Source organism: Scyliorhinus torazame, chromosome 7 (assembly GCF_047496885.1).
Source record: "Scyliorhinus torazame isolate Kashiwa2021f chromosome 7, sScyTor2.1, whole genome shotgun sequence".
Lineage (NCBI taxonomy): Eukaryota > Metazoa > Chordata > Chondrichthyes > Carcharhiniformes > Scyliorhinidae > Scyliorhinus > Scyliorhinus torazame.
The window spans coordinates 12,545,965-12,565,033 of record NC_092713.1 but is presented as its reverse complement, the minus strand read 5'-3'; the positions used below and the strand labels follow the sequence as shown (position 1 = coordinate 12,565,033).

General features: G+C 48.4%; 1 protein-coding gene across 1 annotated transcript in view; it reads left to right on the top strand.

Moving 5' to 3' along the window:
• The first annotated feature begins 4,305 nt into the window (after window positions 1-4,305).
• LOC140426035 (vitellogenin-like) overlaps window positions 4,306-19,069 on the top strand; it is a 122,336-nt gene continuing 107,572 nt past the window's right edge. The window contains exons 1-4 of the mRNA XM_072510334.1: window positions 4,306-4,443; window positions 4,557-4,577; window positions 4,683-4,834; window positions 12,964-13,215. Of these exons, the coding sequence (XP_072366435.1) occupies window positions 4,404-4,443; window positions 4,557-4,577; window positions 4,683-4,834; window positions 12,964-13,215 (465 nt within the window). The 5' untranslated portion in view covers window positions 4,306-4,403. The remainder of the gene's footprint in view (window positions 4,444-4,556; window positions 4,578-4,682; window positions 4,835-12,963; window positions 13,216-19,069) is intronic.

Genomic DNA, 19,069 nt, shown 5'->3' with positions numbered 1-19,069 from the left:
GAGGGTGCCAATTAGATACAAAATTGGCTTTGCGACCAAAACCAAAGGTGGTTGTGGAGGGTTGTTTTTCAACCCTCCACAACCTGGAGGCCTGTGACCAGCGGTGTGCCTCAGGGATCAGTGCTGGGTCCACTGTTATTTGTTATATACATATAAATGATTTGGATGAGAATGTAGGAGGTATGGTTAATAAGTTTGCAGATGGCACCAAGATTGGTGGCATGGTGGATAGTGAAGAAGGTTATATACGATTGCAACAGGATCTTGACCAATTGGACCAGTGGGCCGATGAATGGCAGATGGAGTTTAATTTGGATAAATGTGAGGTGATGCATTTTGGTAGATCAAATCAGGACAGGACCTACTCAGTTAATGGTAGGGAGTTGGGGAGAGTTACAGAACAAAGAGATCTAGGGGTACAGGCTCATAGCTCCTTGAAGGTGGAGTCGCAGGTGGACAGGGCGGTGAAGAAGGTATTCAGCATGCCAGGTTTTATTGGTCAGAATATTAAATACAGGAGTTGGGACGTCTTGTTGAAGTTGTACAAGACATTGGTAAGACCACACATGGAATACTGTGTTCGGTTCTGGTCGCCCTATTATAGGAAGGATATTGTTAAACTAGAAAGAGTGCAGAAGAGATTTACAAGGATGCTACCAGGACTTGATGGCTTGAGTTATAAGGAAAGGCTGGATAGGCTGAGACTTTTTCACCTGGAGCGTAGGAGGCTTAGGGGTGATCTTATAGAGCTTTATAAAATATTGAGGAGCATAGATAAGGTAGATAGTCAACATCTTTTCTCAAAGGTCGAGAAGTCTAGAACTAGAGGGCATAGGTTTAAGGTGAGAGGGGGGAGATACAAAAGAGACAAATTTCCAGAGGGGAAATGTCTTCACACAGAGGGTGGTGAGTATTTGGAATGGGCTACCAGAGACAGTGGTAGAGGTGGGTACAACTTTGTCCTTTAAAAAGCAGTTAGACAGTTACATGGGCAGGGTGGGTATAGAGGGATATGGGCCAAATACGGCCAAGTGGGACTAGCTTCGTGATAGAAACTGGGCAGCATTGACAGGCTGGGCCGAAGGGCCTGTTTCCATGCTGTAAACGTCTATGACTCTACCAACTACAAGGTGCACTGCAGTAACTCACCAAGGTTCCTTAGACAGCACCTGCCAAACCCACGACCACTACCATCTAGAAGGACAAGAGTAGATACCTGGTAACCCCACCACCTGGAGGTTGCCCTCCAAGTCACTCACCACCCTGACTTGGAAATATATTGCCGTTCCTTCACTGTCGCTGGGTCAAAATCCTGGAACACCCTCCCTAACAGCACGGTGGATGTACCTACACCTCAGCGACTGCAGCGGTTCAGAAAGGCCGCTCACCACCACTTTCTGAAGGGGAACTAGGGATGGGCAATAAATGCTGGCCTAATCAGTGATGCCCATTTCCCATCAATAAAAAGGCAAATAATAATCTGTACTGAGCACATATATGGATTACATTAATACAAATTACATCTCACTGAAGCAAACAGACACAGGAAGGAAAGATACACTGGTATCAGAGGCAATCCAGAAAAGGTTCACCAGGTTGATGCCAGGGATGGAGGGATTTGCTTATGAGTAGAATCATCGAATTTACAGTGCAGAAGGAGGCCCTTCGGCCCATTGAGTCTGCACCGGCCCTTTGAGAGGGCACCCCATTTAAGCCCACACTTCCAACCTATCCCCGTAACCCAGTAACCACACCTAACCTTTTTGGGGGACACTAAGGGCAATTTATCATGGCCAATCCACCTAACCTGCACATCTTTGGACTGTGGGAGGAAACCGGAGCACCTGGAGGAAACCCACACAGACAAGTGGAGAACGTGCAGACTCCGCACAGACAGTGACCCAGCTGGGAATCGCACCTGGGACCCTGGAGCTGTGAAGCAACAGTGCTAACCACTGTCCTACCATGTTGAGTAGGTTGGGCCTGTACTCATTGAAGTTTAAAAAAATGAGAAGCGACTTATTGAGACATATAGGATTATCAGGGGATAATATATGATAGGGCAGATGCTGAGAGGTTGTTTCGCCATGTGAGATCGTGAATCCCGGCCCCGCTGGCTGCCGAATTCTCCGGCGCCGGGGATTTGGCGGGGTCGGGAATCGCACCGCGCCGGTCAGCGATTCTCCGGCCTGCGATGGGCCGAGTGGCCGCCCGTTTTAGGCCGGTCCCGCCGGCGAAAATTAGACCTGGTACTTACCAGCAGGACCTGGCTGCGCGGGGGGCCTCGGGGGGCGCAGGGGATCTTGCCCCGAGAGGTGCCCCCACGGTGGCCTGGCCCGCGATCGGGGCCCACCGATCCGCGGGCGAGCCTGCAGGAGTGCCGTGGGGGAACTATATTCCTCCGCATTGGCCGCTGTGGTCCTCCGCGATGGCCGACGTGGAGATGATCCCTCCTGCGCATGCGATGGGATGACACCAGCACAAGCTGGCGCTCCCACGCATGTGCCAACTCGTGCCAGCCGGCGAAGGTCCTTTGGCGCTGGTTGGCGGGTGCCAAGCCCCTTCCCTGCCGGCCGGCGTGGCTCAAACCACTCAGGCGCTAGCCTAGCCCCTGAAGGTGCGGAGGATTCCGCACCTTTGGGGTGGCCCGAAGCTGGAGTGGTTCACGCCACTTCTCGGCGCCGGAGCTGCCCGCCCCGCCGATTCCCGCAGAATCCCACCCACGGTATTGCCCATTTAAGACCGAAATGAGGAGGAATTTCACCTCTCAGAGGGTAATGAATCTGTGGAATTCATCACCGCAGAGCGCAGTAGAGGGTCTGGGTCATTATGTATGTTCAAGGCTGAGATTTTTAATCAATGAGGGAATCAAGGGTTATGGGGATAAGGCGATAAGTGGGATTGAGGACTATATCAGATCATCATGTCTCGATAGGCCGAATAACCGACTTCTGCACCTTTGCCTTATGGTCTTATGATTTGAACCTTTAAACCAGCCTGACTTGGTTTTCGGCAGTTTCTACCTGTTTCTGGGGAAGGTTGCCTGACTCTAGCATGCCCTTACCCACCCCAAGAATAAAACTCTCACCTTTTCAGGCACTTTTCCGCGAGGCAGGCTCGCGGAGCCTGCAATTTCCACAATTCCCGCTAACCACCTCTAACATGTAAATCATGGTGAATAACTCTCTTTCCCTCCACAGACACTGTTTGATCAGCTGGGCACATTGACCAACCTGCAGCAATTTTCTGCTTTTTTTTTTTACCACTGCCACAGATAACTGGGTCCTGTCCCATTTAAAATCCATTGAATAATAATAATCGCGTATTGTCACAAGTAGGCTTCAACGAAGTTACTGTGAAAAGCCCCTAGTCGCCACATTCCGGCCCCTGTTCGGGGAGGCTGGTACGGGAATTGAACCCGCGCTGCTGGCCTTGTTCTGCATTACAAGCCAGCTGTTTAGTCCACTGTGCTAAACCAACCCCTATGGTTTTGAATTTATGAATTTGTTTCATATCAGAAATTATCGGGCAGCAGTGAGTTAGGGCTGCCTCACGGCGCCGAGGTTCCAGGTTCGATCCTGGCTCTGGGTCACTGTCTGTGTTGAGTTTGCACATTCGCCCCGTGTTGGCGTGGGTTTCGCCCCCACAACCCAAAGATGTGCAGGGTAGGTGGATTGGCCACGCTAAATTGCCCCTTAATTGGAAAAAATGAATTGGGTACTCTAAAAAAAAAAATTAAATTAAATATCAGGAATTATCAAATGAGAAACTCCTCAGCCTGATGCAAGACTTTTCATCATCATCTCCTGGAGACCTTCCATTCATAAACCAACCTTTGTCGATTCACATCCCATCAATCGGAGAGTGTTCCTTTTATACCGCCCTAATCCCTCCTTTTTACCAAACAAGCAATTACCAGTCCACTTCACAAGGTAACTTCCAATTTCAGGAGTTTTCCTTTTGCCTAATGATGTATTGTGTTGAACCTTGGTAAATGCCAACATATGACTAATATTCATGGACCCTCTGCACCATTCTAAGACCTATTCCAAAAACTTAATAACGTTAGTCAGGCATAACTAGCCCTGCTGGGTTTTTTTTTTAGATCACTCATACTTGTTCAAGTGCTCAGTCAATAACGAAATCTGATTAAACAAACCATGCGTCACATATTTGTTGTCCCAACAAAGACTACAGACAGGTCATTATAACCTGTGCATTTATACTTAATCTATGTCAGGTCAATGGGGTTTTATATACCAAATCCAACTGCTACCCCCAAAAATTGACTTTGGGATTCAGAAGAAGTCCAATTATTTAGCAAAAGAACATAGTCATGTGGTACTGAATACACTATTATATATCACTGGCCAGGTTTCATCCAGTCTCATTTGATAGTCAATATGAGGGCTATCATATTCATGTTGATTGTATCCCTTGTGGGTGAGTTAAAAAAAAGATGTTTGTGGCACAAGCAGCAAATGTATTTTATCCATATTTTAACATTTGATATTCAATACCAAACTATGCTCACTCTTTTTCATTTATTCTTCTAGGCAGTCAAAAGTTTAAGTATGGTAAGTGTCACTTTCCTCAGTTGAACAGAACATCACCTTGAACACCAGCTTCACTTTATAGGTTTTGCTGCTAATATCTTACTGTTATTTTAACTTCCCTGTTAGAACCCAGTTTTACCGAAGGCATGATGAATGTTTACACGTACGAAGGTATTATTCTAACTGGACTGCCAGAGAGTGGCTTAAACAGAGCTGGTGTGAGAATTAATTGTGGAGTGAATATTGTTCCATTGGGGCAGAACACGTACCTTCTTAAGGTAAACTAATCTAGAAATATGTTTGTAACTGTCATATCATCTAAACAAACCTGTACGGGCATTTCACAAATGGAAGCCAGCAAGGGTTTATAGTGTTACAGCTGTTGAGGATGTGTGACTTTCTCGGTTCATTCCTTGATTGCTTGCGACAGGTTTCCAGATATTTAGAAGGGTGAATGTGCCAATTAAATGTATATACTTAACTATTTTTGTGCTGATTGCAAATAACTCAGTCCAACAGGCATTCTTGAGTTTAAATACAATTAGGGTTAGTTTGATTGTACAAACACACACACCACACACCACACATACAAAACATAGACACGGAGGATCACACTGTGTGATTAACCTGTGCCCAATGTTTGTCATTCTGACAGCATGCAAACTTTGTGCAGCTTCTAATAACCCCGATTGCAGAGTGCAGCCAGAAAGAACCATTGGCTGGATTCTCCGATTTTGAGGCTATGTAGTGTCTAATTTTACGATGAAAAAGTCAGCACCGCCCCCGCAGCGATGCTCCGCCCAGTGCGGGGCTAGCAGACACGCCAAGTAAAACCCCCGGTGTTCCCGACAGAAACGGCCGGAGAATTGCCGGGTCCGTGGCCGCGCATACGCACAGCGACGACCTTCAGCGGTCGCGCCGGACAACATGGCGGCAGCCACGCGTGGATCCGGCCTGCCAGATGCCCCCTGTAACCCCCTCGCCACCTCCGGACCACCCCACACCAGTCCCCCCCAGCTCTCGCCGAAGCCCCACCTGCCGACAGAATGCCCCCCCCCCCCGGATTGTGGCGGTGCCGGACACAGTCTGCAGCCGCCACGTGAGGCTGAGGAAAACCCAGAGGACATGTGATCCACGCTGTCGGGAAGTCGGCCCATCAGGGGCGGGACATCGGGGGAGGGCCTTCAGGTGACTGTCCCAAAGGCGTGCGGCATACTCCCAGCTGACGCCTTTTAGGAGGGGGCTGAGCATCCCAAAAAACGGCGCCACCCCCGATTCGGTCGCAAACGGGGATTCTCCACCCGATCGGCGAATACGATTTTGGCGTCAGGCAACGGAGACTCTCGCCCTATGTTGTTGAATGACTGCAGGCTTCAGCAAGATCATGAGGGGCCAGCGATAGTGTAAAATCTCTGGCACCTCTTAAAGGAGATATGTATCATGGCTGTATTTGATGGTGAAGGACTCAGTACATTATGTGGGATAAATGTAATAATGGCACAACATGGGAGGTCCAGCCGGAATGTTGGTCAAACAGGTGCAGAAGAGAGTGAGGACATCCCCAAATAAACTCTTATAGAGTCATAGAGTCATAGACGTTTACAAGATGGAAACAGGTACTTCGGTCCAACTTGCCCATGTGCCCAGTTATTACCACTAAGCTGGTCCCAATTGCCCGCATTTGGCACATATCCCTCGAAACCCAGCTTTCCCAAATAACTGTCTAAATGCTTTTTAAAAGACAAAATTGTACCCGCCTCTAATACTGCCTCTGGCAGCTCGTTCCAGACACTCACCACTCTCTGTGTGAAAACATTGCCCCTCTAGACCCTTTTGTATCTCTCCCATCTCACCTTAAACCTGTGCCCTCTAGTTTTAGGCTCCACTACCTTTGGGAAAAGATGTTGACTATCTATCTTATCTATGCCCCTCATTAGTTTATACACTTCTATAAGATCAGCCCTAAGCCTCCTACGCTCCGGGGGGAAAAGTCCCAGCCTATCCAGCCTCTCCTTATAACTCAAACCATCAAGTGCCGGTAGCAAAAGGCACTGAGAGCAGAAAGCCATGGCCCGCAATGCCAGATGTGTAGCCCTGTAGGTCTGGATAGAGTGCCGCAAAAAGAGTTCAGTGATCTCACTAAATGCTGAATGTCAGTCGATACATCTTCAAATGCCATTTCTCACCCGGTGAGCCATTAGCCTCACACACCGCGCAATGTACTATTCTCCCATCGCTCACCTACCAACAATGCCTGTCAACTACAATTCATAACTCAGACCGTTATGCTATACCGCATCTTCATGCACATAGCATTGCAGCAAAGCTTACACTCACATCTCACAGCCAGCGCACACTCAACCCTGACAATCACATCAACCCGGCTGCATGATGCTCACTGACATACTTCCCTCTCTCTTGCAGGACAAAGTGGCAATTATCCAGAGGCTGCGAGTGCTAAGTGGCAGGGGACAGGCAGAGCTTCATATCCTTACCCCATGGAGGAGGTGGCACTAGGGTTCCATCACTGGGGTGCCATCACTGGGTTGCCATCATTGGCTGTTGTTTCAGGCCACAACTATATGGGCAGGAATTCAAGAAGACGCTGGTATCCTCATACCTATTCCTTCTTAGAGGCGATGCCTCCTCTCCCTTCTGCCCCCCACCAGCTTGTGCAGGATAATATGCTGGGCTGTCTGTTTGGCATCAGCCTCTCACACTCTCGATTACATCCCAGTGGCAGTGGACAGAAATTGCCCCCTTAAGGAACTCAAATTATCCAGTGGGGGTTGGTTGTCCCGAAGCACCCCCCTCTGCTGGTATAATTGCAGTGGGAGCTGAGGAGCTAGGGGCTGGTTTAGCACGGGGCTAAATAGCTGGCTTTTAAAGCAGACCAAGGCAGGTTCAATTCCCGTACCAGCCTCCCCGAACAGTTGCCGGAATGTGGCGACTAGGGGCTTTTCACAGTAACTTCATTTGAAGCCTACTTGTGACAATAAGCCATTTTCATTTCAGGTGGACAGATAAACTGTGGGCAGGCCATCCATTGGTTTTATTGTGCACCCCCCTCCCCTACCCACCTTCAGACCTGCTAGCATGAGAGCGGTAATCTAGCCCACTAAGAATGTGGAAACAGCATCACTCAATCCAGCAGCCATGAGCTGAGATGCAGGGTCGTTGGAGGGTGGTGGTGATGGTACAGCACCAGCTCCCCGAGGTCACTGCAGAGAACTCATATGGATCACTTCAAAGGAGCAGGCTGCAGAAGAAGGTGGAAAACTTCAACAGTTCTGGCAGCATCTGTGGAGAGATAGACACAGTTAATGTTTCGAGTCCACACAACTCTCCTCAAAACATTAAACCTGATTCTCCAGAGGACAGCATTCACAGTATTTTGCTTTCATTATGGATGAAGGCCAATGGGTAAAAATAATTAAATGCTTGATGAATTGGGAAGCCTGTCATAAAAACTGTCGTCACTGTCAAAAAGAATGGACAAGAACAAAGAACAAAGAAAAGTACAGCACGGGAACAGGCCCTTCGGCCCTCCAAGCCTGTGCTGACCATGCTGCCCGTCTAAACTAAAATCTTCTACACGTCCTGGGTCCGTATCCCTCTATTCCCATCCTATTCATGTATTTGTCAAGATGCCCCTTAAACGTCACTATCGTCCCTGCTTCCACCCCCTCCTCCGGCAGCGAGTTCCAGGCACCCCCTACCCTCTGTAAAAAACTTGCCTCGTACATCTCCTCTAAACCTCGCACCTTAAACCTATGTCCCCGAGTAATTGACCCCTCTACCCTGGGAAAAAGCCTCTGACTATCTACTCTGTCTCCACCCCTCATAATTCTGTAGACCTCTATCAGGTCGCCCCTCAACCTCCGTCGTTCCAGTGAGATCAAACCGAGTTTATTCAATCGCTCCACATAGCTAATGCCCTCCATACCAGGCAACATCCTGGTAAATCTCTTCTGCACCCTCTCTAAAACCTCCACATCCTTCTGGTAGTGTGGCGACCAGAATTGAACACTATACTCCAAGTGTGGCCTAACTAAGGTTCTATACAGCTGCAACATGACTTGCCAATTCTTATACTCAATGCCCCGGCCAATGAAGGCAAGCATGCCGTATGCCTTCTTGACTACCTTCTCCACCTGTGTCTAACGTTAACTCTGCACTGGGCTTTGCGTGGAGCATGGGGCACATCCTTTCCAAAATGGAAGAATGCCAACTCCTCTGCCACACTTATGAACACAACCATAATACAGCATCTGGTCCAATACCTCACCTTCCATGGCAGCACATGCAGAATTCAGCCAATGTCTGGGCAGTGAGGGGGAGGTTCAGAGTTCTATCGTGCAAGGCCAGCTTTCTGCCGTGCAACGTAGAGAGGGGATTTGCAGTGTGTTGCAGCAGGTCCAGCAGGTCCTCTAACCGACTGCCCCAAACCTACTGCCCTATCTCAGGCTGAGAACATTAGTGCTGCCCTCGCTGCTGTACCCATGTTGTAGCCTGTCAGCTGGCCTACCCAGGCTGCTGCCCATGCCAACATGCCAAGGGGGCGCATTCTGAAGCTGGGCCTTCTGGGGACGGAATTGTTTGAGGTGGCCCAGCATGACCACCTACAGTCTGTCTCTCTGAAAATCAGCAGCAGCGTATATCCAAAGACTCAGGTAACAATGTGGAGGAACTGCAGGACAGGCACAGATACATGAAAGGCCGAATGCACAAGGGTAATTCTTGTATAGAGAATTGGATGATTGATTTATCAATTTGGTTTGGAATGTGTGTTTTGTGGTAAGTTTTATTTTTGCAATGTCCAATAACAGAGAGCAGGGAAGGTGTGCGACACTGGTGAATGGGGACTTGAGGATGAAGTTACTGGTGTGCAGTCAGATGGGTTGTTGATGGTCAGCCCTGCCAGAACTGGGCTGTCTAAGCTGCCTCCCACCTTCCTCTTCCTCCTCCGATGCATGCTCTTGCTCTTCACCTGCTCGCTATATAGTGAGTGACCAGGGTTGGAAGAAGTTGCTAATATTCTCATTAGAACGGATGAGGGGCGACTTGATAGAGGTTTATAAGATGATCAGGGGAATAGATAGAGTAGACAGTCAGAGACTTTTTCCTCGGGTGGAACAAACCATTACAAGGGGACATAAATTTAAGGTGAATGGTGGAAGATATAGGGGGGATGTCAGAGGTAGGTTCTTCACCCAGAGGGTAGTGGGGGCATGGAATGCACTGCCTGTGGAAGTAGTTGAGTCGGAAACATTAGGGACCATCAAGCGGCTATTGGATAGGTACATGGATTACGGTAGAATGATGGGGTGTAGATTAATTTGTCCTTAATCTCGGACAAAAGTTCGGCACAACATTGTGGGCCGAAGGGCCTGTTCTGTGCTGTATTTTCTATGTTCTATGTTCTATTGCCATCTCCAGTCTGGAAGGAGATCGAATCATAATAATTCGTGGCCACAGTCACACTGGCCAGTGACAGGGTCCTACTTGTAATAATGAATATTCATTAGCATAACACTTTTTAAAATTCCATTTTACCTTCAAGTTAAATCTGTGGTGCACAAGAATCTCACGGCACCCAGTTCATGTTTGTTTAAAGGTGGCCTGCACCGGTCAGCTATTCAGCTGTATCTGAGATCAGTTCTTTTCCTTGTTAAACTCTTCCGTGCAGGGGAGGAGGAATGGCAGCTTGCATGGAGGCCCAGGAATGGCAAAGGGTGAGTCAGTGGGAGCGGTGACATGGAGTGGGATCAGGGCAATGAATGAATAGGAGTGGGATCTGGGTCTGGGCATAGATTTGGGTTGGGGGCATGGAGGATTGAAGTGGGATGGGTTTGGCATCTTGGGTGTGGTGGGAGAGTCAGCCAAGATCAAAGAACTAAAGCCCTCAAGGGCATTGTCAGTACTGTCCACACGTGTGTCCATTTCAGGATGTTCACTGGCAGAGTCTTTACAGGGATTAGGTTCACCTGCACCATCTCAATTACACTCGCTAGGAGTGATGTTGGACAATGCTCTTTACAATATATAGAAGGGAGGGCCAGCTGAACCTGCAAGATCAGCCATGTCCCACAGAGTGAGAGAACTGGACATTAACATGAATATTCAATAAAGAACGAACAAAAAACACAACATTGTTTCTTCCACAATAAAGGAAATATCCCGAACTTCCCTGCAACCCCCAATGTGTGCCAACCCTGAGGTGTGCCAATACATTTAGCTCGCAGTCTAAGCTAGTCTCAACAAAGAACCATGATGCACACATGAATGAAATGAAACCAATATATTTACATTTATGTTTGAGAAGCAACTGTGTCACCTTTGTGCTCCCAATGAGCCTCAAGTTAATGGCGATGGAGTTGGCTCGGGTTATTGTGAACATGATGCAGAGATGCCCGGTCTGGCTATTTGTGAGGTTACAAGCCTGGTCTCATGTGCTTTAGTCACCCTACATGTTGTGTCATGGAGTGGGTTATTTTGCGAATGACTACTGATTTTGCAGCTAACGATACAAAGTAAATCACAATAGCGTAAATAGAGGCTGTTTGCTGCATTACAGTCACTGACTGTAACTCACTCCACCGACTACTGACTTTGAATAGAGAATGTTGGTGACCTCCTTCATGCAACAGTGAATGGCGAACTGGGGGATATGGTCAGCTCCAGTCTGGAAGCAGCTCGATTCAGAATAATTCATGGTCACGGTCGCGCTGGCCAGTGGCAGGGTCCTTCTTGTAATACTTTTGTGTGCCTTGAATATTCATCAGCATAAAACTTTTTAAAATTCTATCCCACCCTTAAGCGAACGTCAGTGGCACACAACAATCTCACGGAACCCAGTTCATGTTCGTTTAAAGGTGGCCATCACCACTGGAGTTCAATATGCACAGTCTCAATATCTACGAATATACTGGCAGAAAGTTACCCTCTGGTTGAAAATCACGTTAACATTTGTCCCCAAATCAGGGCGGCACGGTGGCGCAGTGGTTAGCACTGCTGCCTTACGGTGCCAAGGACCTGGGTCGATCTCGGCCCCAGGTCACTGTCCGTGTTGAGTTTCAACATTCCCCCCGTGTCCACGTGGGTCTCGCCCCCACAAACCCAAAGATGTGCCAGCTGGGTGGATTGGCCACGCTAAATTGCTCCTCAATTGGAAAAAAGAATTGGGTATTCTAAATTTTTTTATTTTTATAATTCAACGGCCAACATAAAGTTTATTGTTTGTTACGCATCAATATATTCCATATATTTTGTGACTATGATGAAGTTTAAATAAATAGAAAACAAAAACTTGACTATAGAAGTTGACTTTAGCAGGACTCAAAATTTTAAATTATTGGGATAGGCGGCCCAATTGTAAAAGAAAGTGTCCAAGGTAAATGGATAGAATTTGGGGGCATGGGGTGAATGGAGGTGGAAGTTGGTGGGAGGTCATGGGGATTTTGGAGGTCAAAGGTCGGGGGTCGAAGGTTGGGTGATTGGTTGGGAGTCAGGAGGCCGGAGGTCAGACGTGATCAGAAGTAGGGGGTGGGGCAGAGGAAGACCAGTGGTGGGGGGGGGGGGGGGGGGGTGCAGTCCCCACTGGGTCTGTGCAAGTTACCCAGAAGTTAAAACTGGTTTTAGTCCTTCTAGCCTTTACTGCACAACTATGGATGTAATCCAGTCAAAACCATCTGAAATTCGAGATTTAAACCACACATTTGGATGGTACCCAGTGCAGGGAAATTGCCCAGGGGGAAAGTTGCAGTTGTGGGTAATTGCTGTGCAAACCTTACCTGGGAACCTCCGAAGGGGATTTCCCAGGGCACCTTTGTGGTACCCCACCCCCCCCAATACGGCACTGGAGAGCTTGGAAGTTACGACCCAATTATTGTGTTTCCAGAAAATAGTCACCAGAATTCACAGAGTCAGAGAATTATTACAATGCAAAAGGAGGCCATTCAGCCCACCTCAGCTCATTCGGCTCTCTGATGGAGCAATTCACTTAGTGCCATTCTTCCACCTCCCCCACCAGCACCCCCCACCAACCAATCCTGCACATTCCTCCTTTAAAAGCCAGCAATTTAGCCCAGTGAGCTAAACCAGCCCCCAGCATCCCAGATCTTAACCACTCGCTGTATGAAAACGTTTCTTCTCGTATAGATTTTGCTTCTCTTGCCAATTACTTTCAGCCTGTGCCCTCTGGAATCGCATCTCCGAACGCACCTTTGATGATATCCCCTGACCTCTACTTGGGGTTCATTACTCTCCACTCAGCCCTTTGCATTGTGGCATGGGAGGTTTCACGGCATTGAAAGATTCCGTCCTTTCTTAATCCTTTGAGACTCTCAGCGCCGCGCAGCTTTCGGCCCCTGTGATAAACTCACAGCTTCGTTATTTGTTTTCTCAGGTCACGCACCCTCAGATTCAGGAGTACAATGGCGTCTGGCCCAGCGACCCCTTCGTCTCTGCACGTCGACTCACTCAGAAACTGGCTCCAGAACTGATGAAGCCCGTGAAATTTGAGTACAACAAGGGCCAAGTGGGAAAGATCCAAGCCCCAGCAGACTTACTGGAAGATATCCTGAACATCCACAGAGGAATCCTCAACATTTTTCAAATCACCATGAAGAAGTCACAAAATTTCTATGGGTTGCAAGAGGTACGTTCGCCTCCCCCCCCCCCCACTTTCCCCTTTATTTCCTGAGAGACCAACAATCTGTCAATCCCAGCCTTAAATATGTTCAACGGTGTAGCATCCACAGTCTTCTGGGGTAGAAAATTCCAAAGATCCACAACCCTCTGAGTGAGGACATTTATCCCCATCTAAGGCCTAAATGATAGACATCTTTGTCTTGGAGTCATAGAGTTCTACAACACAGAAAGACACATCTTTCCCAGTCCCATTTTTCAGCACTTGGTCTTATATAAGTGTTAATGAGCCAGGGGGAAGCAAACCTTCCTTTTTATACACTGCTGTGGGGTCTGGACTTACATGTAGGCCAGACCAGGTAAAGGTGGCAGATTTCCATACCTGATGGACATGTGTGAATCAGATGGGTTTTTACCACAATGGTTTCATAATCAATGGTCATCGCTAGACTTTTAATTCCAAATTTTTGTTGAATTCAAATTTCACCATCTGCCGTGGTGGGATTGGAACCGGGGTCCCCAGGGCATTACCCTGGGTCTCCGGATTACTAGTCCAGGGATTATACCACAATGCCACTGCCTCCCTCTCAGTGTTTACCCTGCCAGGCCCCTACAGAATCTTGGCATCCTGTATGTGTCAATGACATTACCTTTCTATCTTCTAAACTCCGGAAACAGTAGACACGATCTTGAGCCTGCACGCACCTGCCCATAGGATCAGAGGCGCAGGAGAAAATATCGCAGAATATCTCGCCAGAGAGATCCTGGGCGGGATTCTCTCAGCCCACGCCAGGTCGGAGAATCGCCGGGCCGGGCGCGATTCGTGCAACACCGTCCCAACCTGGTCTGCCGCTCTACCTGGCCCCTCCGGCGATTCTCCACACGGGATGGGCCGAGTGGCCAAAAAAGCCCGAGTCCCGGCATCCATCTTGTCGGGGGCGGCCTGGTGGGGGGGGGGGGGGTCCGATCACGGGAGGGGGGCCCTGCACCGTGGCCTGGCCCGCGATCGGGGCCTACCTATCGGCGGGCCGGCCGCTCGTGGTGGGGGCCTCTTTTGCTCCGCGCCGGCCGCTGTAGCCCTACGCCATGTTGCGTTGGGCCCCGCATGGAGAAGGGAGCTACCGCGCATGCGCGCTTTCGCGCCGGTCGCAGTGCCGCGGCGCCCATTTGTCGCCGGTATCGGCAGATGGAGCGGCGTGGGTCACTCCAGTGCCGTGCTGGCCTCCCGACTTAGCAGTCCGATGACGCCGTCGTTAAACTCTCCAGTTTTTACGACGGCGTCAACACTCTGCCTTCAGAATGTGTTTCCCGATTTTCCTCGCCCCTCGCCAGTGACGCCATGAGATTCACCGTCACAAAAACATCATATTAATAAAATTAAATTAATTTAAAAGATATTAGTGATCCCCCTGCCAAAAGACCACCCCCCTCACAAAATATTCATGCCTCAATGACGCGACGTCACATCAGTGAGGTTTGGCCAGGGGAGCGGCAGTCGAGAGAGACCTCCGTGGTCACAGAGGTAGGTATAGTCCCCGGGAGGGTAGAGGAACATGCCTGGGCAGTGCCTCCAAATGGTAATTTCTATATTACTCCTACCCCCATTTCACCACTTTTCACTGGATTCGCTGACATTACGTTCGGATCCCGGACAACGTCCCAATAATTTGCCAAATTGTGAGGAAGGGATTCTTCGCCACAGGAGTGACAACACAGACCAATAGGTAACTTCTATGTTAAAACAAGCTTTAATTTAAATACAGTGTTATGGGAGAGGTGTTTTCAGAACCCCAAAATGTATCTTGGATTTCAACCAACCTCCCCCTTTAATGAATTGTTGCTTTTGAAGCACACGGCTTGTTCCCCAGGTGTGTTATTACAATTATGGACACGTGGTTTTTAACCAAAACAATGTTTATTCCATGTACTCAACTTAACCTTTTAAATAAACATTGGATCACTTAACACCCGTTACTTCAAAGATAACCCCGAAACTAATACAACACTAAATAATCCCTCAAAATGCTCCTTTAAACATCCAAAAGACTTCATCTTTAACAACAGACATGAGGTTACATTCAATATATTTATAGTCTTTGGATTTGCAGACATCCACAGACCAGTTCTGTGTTTGCTTCTTGCAGCTCTTTGCAAAACACACAGACACTCCCAGCTTTCTCCTTTCAAACAGCTCTCAGCAAACCAGCCAGGTACTTTTCAGCTGCTCTCAGCAAAACACACAGACACTCCCAGCGTTCTCCTCAAACTGAAACCAAAAGCAGAAGTGAGCTCAACTCAGCTCCCCCCCACCCTCTGACATCACTTCAGTAATATGATCAGCTTCATTTGTTAAAGGTACATTTCTTCAACATCCAGTTCTTAAAGAGGGGGAGGGGTGGCATTGTTAGTCAAGGACAGTATTACGGTGGCGGAAAGGACGTTTGATGAGGACCCGTCTACTGAGGTAGTATGGGCTGAGGTTAGAAACAGGAAAGGTCACCCTGTTAGGGGTTTTCTATAGGCCTCTGAAAAGTTCCAGAGATGTAGAGGAGAGGATTGCAAAGATGATTCTGGATAGGAGCGAAAGCAACAGGGTAGTTATTATGGGGGACTTTAACTTTCCAAATATTGACTGGAAACGCTATAGTTCAAGTATTTTAGATGGGTCTGTTTTTGTCCAATGTGTGCAGGAGGGTTTCCTGACACAGTATGTAGATAGGCCAACGAGAGGCGAGGCCATATTGGATTTGGTACTGGGTAATGAACCAGGACGGGTGTTAGATTTGGAGGTAGGTGAGTACTTTGGTGATAGTGACCACAATTCCATTGCGTTTACTTTAGTGATGGAAAGGGATAGGTATATACCGCGGGGCAAGAGTTATATCTGGGGGGAAAGGCAATTATGATGCGATGAGGCAGGACTTAGGATGCATCGAATGGAGAGGTAAACTGCAGGGGATGGGCACAATGGAATTGTGGAGCTTGTTCAAGGAACAGCTACTGCGTGTCCTTGATAAGTATGTACCTGTCTGGCAGGGAGGAAGTGGTCGAGCAAGGGAACCGTGGTTTACTAAAGTAGTTGAAACACTTGTCAAGAGGAAGAAATAGGCTTATGTAAAGATGAGACGTGAAGTTAGGGCGCTCGAGAGTTACAGGTAGCTAGGAAGGACCTAAAGAGAGAGCTAAGAAGAGCCAGGAGGGGTAATGAGAAGTCTTTGGCAGGTAGGATCAAGGATAACCCTAAAGCCTTCTATGGATATGTCAGGAATAAAAGAATGACTAGGGTAAGAGTAGGGCCAGTCAAGGACAGTAGCGGGACGTTGTGCTTGGAGTCCGAGGAGATAGGAGAGGTGCTAAATGAATATTTTTCGTCAGTTTTCACACAGGAAAAAGACAATGTTGTCGAGGAGAATACTGAGATTCAGGCTACTAGACCAGAAGGGCTTGAGGTTCATAAGGAGGAGGTGTTAGCAATTCTGGAAAGTGTGAAAATAGATAAGTCCCCTGGGCCGGATGGGATTTATCCTAGGATTCTCTGGGAAGCTAGGGAGAAAATTTCTGAGCCTTTGGTTTTGACCTTTAAGTCATCTTTGTCTACAGGAATAGTGCCAGAAGACTGGAGGATAGCAAATGTTGTCCCCTTGTTCAAGAAGGGGAGTAGAGACAACCCCGATAACTATAGACCAGTAAGCCTTACTTCTGTTGTGGGCAAAATCTTGGAAAGGTTTATAAGAGATAGGATGTATAATCGTCTGGAAAGGAATAATTTGATTAGAGATAGTCATCATGGTTTTGTGAAGGGTATGTCGTGCCTCACAAACCTTATTGAGTTCTTTGAGAAGGTGACCAAACAGGTGGATGAGGGTAAAGCAGTTGATGTGGTGTATATGGATTTCAGTTAAGCGTTTGATAAGGTTCCCCACAGTAGGCTACTGCAGAAAATACAGAGGCATGGGATTCAGGGTCATTTAGCAGTTTGGATCAGAAATTGGCTAGCTGGAAGAAGACAAAGGGTGGTGGTTGATGGGAAATGTTCAGACTGGAGTCCAGTTACTAGTGGTGTACCACAAGGATCTGTTTTGGGCCACTGCTATTTGTCATTTTTATAAATGACCTGGAGGAAGGCATAGAAGGATGGGTGAGTAAATTTGCAGATGACATTAAAGTCGATGGAGTTGTGGACAATGCAGAAGGATGTTACAAGTTACAGAGGGACATAGATAAGCTGCAGAGCTGGGCTGAGAGGTGGCAAATGGAGTTTAATGCAGAAAAGTGTGAGGTGATTCATTTTGGAAGGAATAACAGGAAGACAGAATACTGGGCTAATGGTAAGATTCTTGGCAGTGTGGATGAGCAGAGAGATCTCAGTATCCATGTACATAGATCCCTGAAAGTTGCCACCCAGGTTGCGAGGGTTGTTAAGAAGGCGTACGGTGTGTTAGCTTTTATTGGTAGAGGGTTGGAGTTTCGGAGCCATGAGGTCATGTTGCAGCTGTACAAAACTCTGGTGCGGCCGCATTTGGAGTATTGCGTGCAATTCTGGTCGCCACATTATAGGAAGGTTGTGGAAGCATTGGAAAGGGTGCAGAGGAGATTTACCAGAATGTTGCCTGGTTATGGAGGGAAAATCTTATGAGGAAAGGCTGAGGGACTTGAGGCTGTTTTCGTTAGAGAGAAGGTTAAGAGGTGACTTAATTGAGGCATGCAAGATGATCAGAGGATTGGATAGGGTGGACAGTGAGAGCCTTTTTCCTCAGATGGTGATGTCTAGCACGAGGGGACATACCTTTAAATTGAGGGGAGATAGATACAAGACAGATGTCAGAGATAGGTTCTTTACTCAGAGAGTAGTAAGGGCGTGGAAGCCCTGTCTGCAACAGTAGTGGACTCGCCAACACTAAGGGCATTTAAATGGTCATTGGATAGACATATGGACGCTAAGGGAATAGTGTAGATGGGCTTTAGAATGGTTTCACAGGTTGGCGCAACATCAAGGGCCGAAGGGCCTGTACTGCGCTGTAATGTTCTATTAAAGGCACTCTCGCATGATACCTTCCCCCAAGAAAACAAAATAAACCATCAACTTCAAGATGGTTTCATTTTTCACTTTTGCACCATCCACTAAAAAATGTACACAGTAAATGTACCTTTTCATTTTTTTAAAAAACAACACACGCAAACAGGTATAATAATATAGTCCATTTTTCTTTGTTCTTCTTCCTCCAACCAAAATCCTTCTCGATTGACAGTCTCTTTGAACAAAGTCTCTGCACGATCCATCTATTCCTCTACTCCTCGGCATTTCTCTTTCGAATCAGGGGCGAAATTCTCCGTAATCGGTGCGATGTCTGCCGACCGGCGCCAAAAACGGCGCAAATCAGTCAGGCATCGCGCTGCCCCAAAGGTGCGGAATCCTCCGCATCTTGAGCGGCCGAGCCCTAACCTTGAGGGGCTAGGCCCGCGTCGGACTGATGTCCGCCCCCCCCAACTGGCGGGAAAGGCCTTTGGTGCCCCGCCAGCTGGCGCGGAAATGACATTGCCGGGCGGCGCATGTGCGGGAGAGTCAGCAACTGCTCACGGCATCCCCGCGCATGCGCAGTGGAGGGGGTCTCATCCGCCTCCGCCATGGTGGAGACCATGGCGAAGGCGGAAGGAAAAGAGTGCCCCCACGGCACAGGCCCGCCCGCGGATCGGTGGGCCCCGATCGCGAGCCAAGCCACCGTGGGGGCACCTCCCCCCGGGGCCAGATCGCCCCGCGCCCCCCCCAGGACCCTGCAGCCCGCCCGCGCCGCCCTGTCCTGCCGGTAAGAGAGGTGGTTTAATCCACGCCGGCGGGACAGGCATTCCAGCAGCGGGACTTCGGC